The 9,721-nt window shown below is 45.7% G+C and overlaps 2 protein-coding genes across 2 annotated transcripts; one reads left to right on the top strand and one right to left on the bottom strand.

Moving 5' to 3' along the window:
• Positions 1-342: 342 nt before the first annotated feature.
• LOC119277214 (protein DMR6-LIKE OXYGENASE 1-like) lies at positions 343-3,015 on the bottom strand. Its single transcript, XM_037558467.1, has 4 exons — positions 2,462-3,015; positions 1,886-2,124; positions 1,468-1,795; positions 343-1,348 (listed from the first exon to the last, which is right to left on the bottom strand). The coding sequence occupies exons 1-4, from the start codon at positions 2,648-2,650 to the stop codon at positions 1,025-1,027; spliced, it is 1,080 nt and encodes a 359-aa protein (XP_037414364.1). The 5' UTR covers positions 2,651-3,015; the 3' UTR covers positions 343-1,024.
• A 4,425-nt stretch (positions 3,016-7,440) lies between these two features.
• On the top strand, positions 7,441-8,155 carry LOC119281601. The gene is made up of 2 exons (XM_037562086.1): positions 7,441-7,606; positions 7,723-8,155. Exons 1-2 carry the CDS (start codon positions 7,498-7,500, stop codon positions 7,926-7,928), a joined length of 315 nt encoding a protein of 104 aa, XP_037417983.1. The 5' UTR covers positions 7,441-7,497; the 3' UTR covers positions 7,929-8,155.
• Positions 8,156-9,721: the final 1,566 nt, after the last annotated feature.

Below are 9,721 nucleotides of genomic sequence, written 5' to 3'. Positions count from 1 at the left end.
CAAACGTCTTATATTTAGGAATGGAGGTAGTACAAGCAACTGCTTTAGATATGCTGAGGTGCTAAGTATGTTGAGGGGGGTTTGAGTTGTTTTATTTACCCATACATGTACAGACCAAACGAAATCATTTCGGTCATTTAGATCCAGTCTTTTGTTTTCTGATAACAATTTCAGGTGCTGTTTTGGCAAAACCTAAATAAATATAACCAGAGTAGACCAGGGGCAAAAAGTGAGTGTCCAACCCTTGCTTAGACTCATAGTTAATTATGAGCAGCACACTTAATTGTCAATTGTCAATCTGTCATGCACAATGTTCACAGCTGCAAAAGGGACCAATTTTAACAAAACTATCATGGGTCCTCAATACCAACTTGTTCCAAATGCTACCTAGGGTCCAGCACATCACTCCAAAACCCGAGTGAACAATTCTATCCTTAGCACTTGTTCATCTCACCAACCCCACATGAAGTTAGATGTACAAACTAGTCTTTGATCCCAGCAATCGCCTCTTTCAAGCTGACCCAAACAAAGGCAGCCAATGAGCGATGAAACATGATGTTGTCTTCGTTTACAAAAACGCGACATAAGAAACAACTCTTGCTGCATGGTCCTTCAAGTTCAGAAATCTTCATGGTTCAATCTTGAACCATTAATCACATGCATACCTTGATTTTCAAAAGGAAATTTTGCTTTCCACAAACTAGCACCAACAAAAGTTCAGCTGTGACAGTGAATAATATTCCTAAAGCTCCGCTGACTGTACATATATATAGTAGATTATTGTCCACTGCCCAACCCACTTTATCACATTCATCTCTCAGAACCACTGAACCCAAGGCTTCACCATATCTGACCATGCGAGCATTCCTCCTAATCCATATTAACTTGGATCATTACTGCTAGTACTTGTCCCAACAGAGAATAGTAGAATGTCTAATCAGTCTATCAACTACTAGGAACCGAAGAGGAGGGAGTACTACGAGATGGAATGCACTGATTCTCTAAGACATAAATGTTCAGCATATCAACTTGTAGGACTGTAACCTGAAGAATCAGCCTCTGTTGAATTGTTAGGTGTGCTCTCACATGTCAATATGTCACCCTGCACACGAACAATGTCCAGTGCTGCTTTTGTGTTCATCTTGCTGCTCTGCTGGTGCTCCATGTAGTCCCTGTACCTGATTCCCCGGAACTTCATGCCCTGGGGGTCATTCTGTGCCAACTCCAGGACTGGCTCTACGACAGCATCTAGGCACGGCCCGACCAGGCTCACGAACGACATCCTCGTCTGCCCACCGTGGACCAGTGCGCGATGGAGCACGGCCTTGTACCTTCCATTGCTCACAATCTGCACCCATATACATAGGACATGCGTGTGTATCATTAAGATAAAGTACAGGTACTAAGAGCTTCTGTTTTCATAACCATTTATTGTCAAGTTAAGAACACTGTAAATCATTCGTATACCTCCAACTGATCGCCAGTGAGAATGAACAGTGAGCCTGGAAGGGGCTTTGCGGTGACCCACTGGCCGTTGTGCTTGACTTGGAGACCATCCACACCATTTTGGAAGAGCAGAGTGAGAAGGCCATGGTCAGAGTGGGCTGAAATTCCCATAACCCCATCCAAGCCAGCATATGGCGGGTAATTGTTCCCGACAAGGATCTGGAAGCAGGACTCAAGGTTTAGGACTTCAGAAATGTGGCCACGGTCAAGTCCCAGACTCTCGGAGACCGCCTTCACAAGCTCAAGCAACAGCTGCCTCGTTTGAGCAGAGTACTCCACAGCAATATCTCTAACAATGACAGTGCAGTCAATATAGCTTTTGCAACATCCAAACAATAATGTGAAAGTAAATACGGTGTTAATTAGCAGTTTGTGCTACCTCAGCTTTGCAGGCTTTGCAGGGCAGTGAAACTCTGGGTGAGCAATCATCTTCATATAGTCCCTCCGACATATGGCATCATCAATGTCAGAGTAGAATAGACCTGTTCCAATACGTATAGGATCCTTTGGGCCAGCAGCAATGTATTCTGCCTTCTCCTCCCTCGGTAAGCTGTATAGTTCCTTACACGCATCCATCACTTCTTCTTGGAGCGCCTCAGGCACCCCATGGTTAATCACCTTCATGCCAGATCAGAAAAATAAAAGCAATTGATGGCGCCTCTAGCGAATTGTTTCCTTGTACTTCCTCTATCCAGGTTTATTAACCCCCTTTGTATTTTGGGTCAAATTTTGACTGTAAATTTAACTAACAAAATATATGTTTTATGTAGCAACTACCGTTGGAATTTTCTTTCAAATATGAATTCATATAACTTATATTTTGCTAATCAAATGCAGTATATGGTAAAAATTTGAACAAAATATGAGCGGGAATAATAATCCCAGACGAAGGGAGCATGTAACATTGGGATATAAGAATCGAATATTCTGATGTTCATCGGTGGTAGTGCCGTACCATGAAGAAGCCCCAGTCTTCGCAGGCCTGGCCGAGCTCGTGTGTCGCCTGAGATCGTTGCTCGGCGTTGCCGTTGAGGAGGACGCCGAGGTCGATGACGGGGATGCCGTCCCCACGGCATGCTCCAGCACAGTCACCGTGACCCCCCTTTGGATGGTTAGGGCAATGGCGATGAGACGGCGTCGGCATGTTGTGTGGTGGGGAAAAGGGGAGGGTTCCGGAAGACCTGCCGCGAGTTACAGGTGGATGGCTTGTGTTCCCTCCGTCCACGACAAAGACAGACGTACACGACGCAGCGGGACGGCGCCTAGCAATCCGGCGACGAGGAGGAGAGCTCCGCTGCCAGAGGCGAGGAGCACGCGCGAGGGTTCGCTGCCGCCGCCGGCCGCGGAGTGGAAGGTGACGAGCTCGACTAGGATGACCGGCGAGGCCAAGAGCCCCCTTCCGAGGGAGGAATAGAGTAGGCAGAAGCGAGCGGCGATCTCGGCGAGAGGCGCAAACCAGCGGCAGGGTCGTCAGATCGGGGAGATTTTGAGGAAGCGAGCAAGTGAAGGGGAATTTTGCCAGGAGTAAAGAGCCCGCTTGGTTCTGAAAGAAAAAGAAAAACTCGGTCTGGAGCAGACCTGGCCATATGGGCACGGCCCATGTCAGCCCTTTATAGAAGGGCCGTTCCGTGCCGGCCCAAAGGCCTAGGCTCGAGACCGGCCTGAAATCATTAATTGAGTTACAACAAGTTACACGTTGCATGTGCACCACTTGTCGCAATCTAGAAGTTTTTTCTTTTTCATAGATCTGTTTATTCAAAATATTTTATCTCTTAAACCATGCGTTCAAATCTTAAATCCATCGTTGGATTTCTCGCGTCAAGATCTTCAAAACTAGACCCACGTTAATGGGTTTTGACGAACGTTTTTTTACTAAAAAATTAGGCTCTCGCGGAATGAAAAATAAATAAAATATGTTTTTCCCTTTCCGAGATGCACATCCATGCCTCTCACGGAAGCAAAATCATGCCTCTCGCGAAAGCAAAACCGTGCATCTCATGAAAGAAAAAACACAGTTCTTTTTTTCGTTTTTGAGAGGGACGACCGTGCCTCTCGCCAGAAGTAAAACCATGCCTCTCATGGAAGCAAATTATGCCTCTCGTGAAAGTAAAAAAAAGAGAAAACATAATTTTTTTCGTTTTCGAGAGGCACGACCATGCCTCTCACCGGAGGAAAAGAAGAAAGCACACTTTTTTACCTTTTCGAGAGGCACGACCATGCCTCTCGCGAAATCAAAACCGTGCCTCTTGCGGGATGCAAAACCATACCTCTTGCGGAAGAAAAAAAACATGTTTTTTCCCATTCCCGAGAGGCACGTGCCTCTCGTGGAAGCAAAACCATGCCTCCCATGAAAGGAGAAAAACACGTTTTTTTCTTTGTTTTTGAGAGGGACGACTGTGCCTCTCGCGAAAGCAAAACTTTGCCTATCATGAAAGTAAAAAAAGAAAAGAGAAAACACGTTTTTTTCGTTTTTGAGAGGCACGACCGTGCCTCTCGCGGAAGCAAAACCGTGCCTCTCATGGAAGGAAAAAAAAGAAGCGCGCTTTTTTACCTTTTCAATAGGCACGACCATGCCTCTCGCGAAAACAAACCTCTCGCAGGATGCAAAACCGTACCTCTTGCAGAAGAAAAAAAACACGCTTTTTCCCGTTCCCGAGAGGCACGTGCTTCCCACAGAAGCAAAACCGTGCCTCTTGCAGAAGCAAACAAAAAGACATTTTTCTCAAAAAATAAAAATTGACAAAATTCCCCCGCCCAAAAGCTAAGAAAGACCGGTGGAAAACCAAAAAAGAACATCTAAAAAGCCAAAAACACGTGCGGAGAAATAAAAATATCAAAATTCAAAGAAAACACCCAAAGCGTGACACATGACGGTGGTTGAGAGCGCGCCAAGTGGCGCGCTCTCAGGCCACCCCAAGCGATCGTTGGGAGGTTCCCGGAGGAGTGATCCTTAACTAGCTGCTCTCGAACTGGCCCGGTACGCTAGCTATGGATCGGCACATGTTAAAAAGGGTGAAATAGCCCTCAAAAGGCCCTAACATGCCAAAAGAGCTCTAAAATATTTAAAATTTCAGGTTAAAAAGGCCAAACAGCCCTAAAAGGGACAAACGGTGTTAAAAGGGTCGTGCTCCAAAGCTTTGATGAGTCATGTCATGGCAAAGTGCAATATTTAAATACTACACATTAAGTGAAGTTCAATATGCAACGAGTTGCATATTTAGTTCACTCCTGTTTATGCTATTCATAAATATTTAAATGTTGTTAAACATGACAATAGGTGAAGCATAAATAGACTACATATCTAGGCAATTTAAATAAGGTCGTAAACAACACATAACAATTTCAAAAAATCCTCATATGCAAATTTCAAATTTGGTATTGTTTTGTCCTAGAATATATTTTATTATTATTAAACATGGTGTTATTCTAAACATTTTTCTAGTCAATTTAAGTATATAATTTATTTAATTCATAGCTATGTTATTTAGTTATGAAATAAACCATATTTAGCAAGTTGTTTAGGAAAAAGAAAAGAAAAGACCGGTTCGTTCTTCTTGTAATATTCCGCACAGCAGCATATGGTAGAGCTTTGAATCTCCTGCTGCTCGTGTGGCTCCTTGGAGCGAATACTAGGATCGACAAGTGCTCACCTCACTACATGAAGATTACTTTGTTGGACCGGGCATAGCTAACCTCTTCATCTTTGTTCCAACACGAAGTTTCCTTGTTTTCGATGCATACCATTCGCTACCAAATGAAAATATTTTTTGTGTTGTCTCCCTCAAGCAGGTTTTGTCACTGGCTATTTGATAGTACATTTTTGTTCCTTTTCATGTCGGAGATGAGCTAAGCGCTTATGCCATCATGCCATCATGCATAAGGCGTTCATCCGACAAAACCGCGGCCTCTGATGCTCTTTTGTCATCGATTAGTTGTCAATAATTTTCAAGAGTTTTTGTTTTTCTTCATCTCCTAAGCGCTCATCGGCATCATGGTTAAGGGTTAAGGTCTACATCGTCATGTGAGAAGACCGTGACCTCTGATCTTGTTTTCCTCGTGACTGTCTTAGACGTCGTACCCTGGCTTGCCATTTTGCCACTGGGAAGTCCCATGTCGCTCCTGGACACAGCATTGGGGCACCATGTCAAAGGAACCTTTCTCGTGAGGCAGTCTAACTCGAATTTGTGAACTGTTTACCGGTCATGTCTCCGGCGTCCGGCCCCGCCTCGTTTGCTTGCCAGCTTTGACCTCGGAGTCGTTCCACAAACAAGTTATGCCCACAACACAGCCAGATTTGGTATTACCAACAACATAAGGCCAACTCCACCGCGCGACCCTATTCTGTCCGCCCCGTCTGTTTGGGGTAAAAGGGACAAACGAGACGGCCCAGCGCGCGGGCGCAAACGGACTTTTGTCCGCTTTGTGTCCGTTTTCGATCCATCCGCGGCCCAAGTTTGCGCCATTTTTGAGGTGAAACGGACACCACGCGGACGCGCGGGTCGTCTGCGTGTGTCCTTCCCTGGCTCGCCCCTCGGTGGCACATGACGGGCCTTTTTCTATCCGCCCCCCTCCCTTCCTCCGGCCGCATCCACTCCACTCTTCCCCACTCTCCCCCTCTCTTCCCCTCACCGCCGCCGCCCGCCCGCCCGCTGCCATTGCAGCCGTGCAACTCGGACGCGCGCTTGCCCAGCCCCTTCCTTTCGTCGCCGCCGAGCTACCCAAGCACGACCATCTTGTTTGCGCACCCGCCGGCCGGATTTGGGGCGGATCCGGTCGGTCTTGAGCTCGCCCGGCTGTGGGAGGCCGGGCCGCGCCATGGACTGGCCGGGCACCTTGCCGGAAGGCCCTGGCAGGGCCGCAAGGCCACATGCAGGCAGTGGCTCGTCCTCTAGCCGCTCGGATCTGCACCGTCGGTGGTCCGCCGGCAGATACGCGAATGGCGGCCGGCCGGGCTCGGTGCTTGCCCAAAAGCTCGTCGGCGCACTGTTGCCCCTCATCAAGTGCGACCACTGCCCAAAGGTGGTCGTGCGCCGCGTGTCTACGACGCCGGAGCATCCCGGATGTGTGTTCATCAAGTGCTTAAACGATGGGGTATGTGCTCTTTTTAGCTTCGGTTTGTGCTCTTCGATTAGACTAATGGTGCTAACTTTAAGTTTTATTGTGTAGAACGGATGCAAGTTTTGGTATTGGGAAGAAGAGTACATCGATATGTTGATAGAGCAAAATGTAGTGCATGTTCGTGCACTTTTAGCTAGCCTAGAGGCTTTAGATGAGACAAGTGCACTTGTTGCTAGATTAGAGGTTAGGCACGGTACTACGTGCGAAGAAGCAACAAGGCACGATACTAGTGTGAGGAAGCAACGTCGACTTCTGGCTTGAAGAAGAAAGGAGGGTGCAACGTCGTGCCTCCTCCACAGATCAACAATGGGTGCATCAAGAAGGCCCTAACCCAACTCAAGTGAGCAGTTATGAAAGTTAGGTATCTTCTCAAATATATTCTTGTGGTTCTTGTTTTTTTTTTGTCTTGCTTTACTAGTCAAAATATGATGATGTATTTTTCATGTACGTACCACAAATGAATGATAAAATAAAGTTGGACTTGCAAAGAAATATACGCGGACATGATGGGGCAAATGGATGCGGCCGCGCGCTGGGCTCACAGCCACCGTATCCCAGAACAGGCCCGGACACTACCCCAAATCCCTACCCAAACGGATAGAATCTAGACAAAACGAACGTTCATTGGGGTTGCGCGGTGGAGTTGGCCTAAGTACTGTCACCCGTACGTTGCAGGCAGTCTCCGAGGTCTTGGCCTGCAGGTCGTCACCTCTTGACTTTCGAGTTTTGATGAGTTTGACACGCTATAAAAAGGCTAGAGGGCTAACCTTCTCATCACCACAGCACCACCAAAGCAAAGCTTAACAAGCAGCTAGCCACTAATCCGCTTATCATTCCTGCCTTCGCGTGGATCGCCATTCACCAACGTCTGCAATGGCCAGCCACGGAGTCGCCACTCTCCTGATCGCGTCCCTTCTCGTGGTGGCCGTCACCCTCGCCGACGCCAGGGTCGCCGTGCAGGTGCGCCGCGACCTGAACGAAGGTACGTGTCCATATGGTAGCATACGTGATAACCGTACCGTACTACTGCAACTATATCTTTGATCTGGACTCTGACTCCGGGAACGTGCGTGCGTGCGTGCGGTCGCGCTGCCGCAGGTCACGTGGTGCCGGCGAGCGACGCGAAGGCGGTGGCGGCGCTGACGTGCAGCAAGGTGCAGGGGCTGAAGGCGGGCGAGACGTGCTTCTCCGTCGCGCTGCTCGGAGGCCTGACCCTGGAGTCGTTCCTCGTCTTCAACCCCAACATCGACTGCGGCAAGACCTTCGTCGGCCAGTGGGTCTGCCTCCGCGCCACCACTGCTTGACCAGCTGCTGCACGTACGCACCCGTGCACCGATCGCCGCTAGCGCCTATCGCTATGAATCGAGCCGCCGGGTGCTCTCCTGCTTGTAGTACTTCCTTTGTAAAGTGTGCTTGCTGCTTGCTCCTTTTTGTTTGTCTGAGAGATATTGCTTGGTGTTATCTGGTGTGAAGTAGCCCGTCGGTGTGTGTTTGTTGTACCAGCTGATCGTGCCTGATTATCAGTGTATTTCCCTTGCTTCTTTTCCTCAATTCGTCCGTGTGCTGCGGTAATGTGGGAGCCGGTCTCCAAATTACCATCGTTGCACCTAGGTTTTATCGTAACCGAACTGTTGACTCATTAACGACTAGCTGCAAACAAGAAACTTGGCATAGCTGGGCAAAGAATTTAAACAGGAGGGTTATTCAAAAATTGCGGAAGCTTAGTTTGATCAAACTGGCCGAGTATTTCAAACAAGCTATGGCACTTACTCCGTGAAACTATATTGAAGCTAATAATTGGGTGAAGATTACGCGCTTTGAATTTGAATAGGACTATGCTCCTTCTTTTTCATAAAATGGATTCTTTGGTTGTTGATTCTTAATCAAATAAATTATGTCGCAAGATCGAACCAAGAATTTCATTATATCCATTTCTTATACCTTCTATTCTATATGATACTACTTCATAAGAATAACCCCGGGGAGACTATAATAGAATTTGCCCTTTAGCTGAGCTCATAGGATCAGCCCAAAATATTTCTATTTAAACAATCTGAAAAATTCTGGAATTATTTGACAACATAGCTATAATTATGTATACAACTCCAAAAAAAAAACCAGCTGAAAACTTGATTAAAAAATAACTGAAAGTGGATCTAACCCTCAAGGTGGATTTTGATAATTAATGTCAACATATCTCAAAGAACTAATGCTACTTCAAAGTATATTTCAGAAAAAGTTTTCTCAGGTACAACCGGAATGGAAGATGACCCTAAGAATGCTTAAAAACAAGTGTTGAACAAGTCTATTCACAACCCCCCTCCCTCTAGATATACTTATCGATCCTACAATAAAAAAAATTGATTGTGAATAGTCTCAAATTTGGATGAATGGTATTTGAAATTATTCACATTCAATTTTGTATTTTTTTTTGTTTCTATAAGTGTAGCTTGAGTTAGGAGCTTTGAGATTGTACATCAAACATGGATGTATGTCTGCAAATATTCTTTTGAATACTATTTCTTATCACTCTGATCTCACCTACGACCAGATCCTATACTAGCCCCCCCCCTCCCGGGAAGTACTTATCGATCATACAATTAAAAAATTTGATTGTGGATAGTGTCAAATTTGGGTGAATGGTATTTGACATTATTCACATTCGATTTAGTATTTTTTTTATTTCCATAAGTGTAACTTGATTTTTTTAGATGATTACCAATATGTGATTTTTGAGATGAAGTGTAACTTGAATTAGGAGCTTTAAGATTGTACGTCAAACATGAATGTATGTCTGCAAATATTTTCGGAATTTTTGAATACATAATATTTTTTTTACTACCTGATCTCACCTATAACCAGATCCTATACTAGCCTCCAAACCCCCAGACATACTTATCGATCCTACAATAAAAAAAATCGATTGTCGATAGTGTCAAATTTGGGTGAATGGTACTTGAAATTATTCACATTCGCTTTTTGTTTTTTCCTATTTCTATAAGTGTAGCTTGACTTAGGAGCTTGATGCATGTCTGCAAATATTTTTGGAATTTTTCAAATGCATAATTTTTTTATCTCTCTGATCTCACCTACAACC

This window comes from Triticum dicoccoides, chromosome 3B (genome assembly GCF_002162155.2).
Source record: "Triticum dicoccoides isolate Atlit2015 ecotype Zavitan chromosome 3B, WEW_v2.0, whole genome shotgun sequence".
NCBI lineage: Eukaryota > Viridiplantae > Streptophyta > Magnoliopsida > Poales > Poaceae > Triticum > Triticum dicoccoides.
The sequence above is the reverse complement of the archived record's forward strand: the minus strand, read 5'-3'. Positions and strand labels throughout refer to the sequence as shown.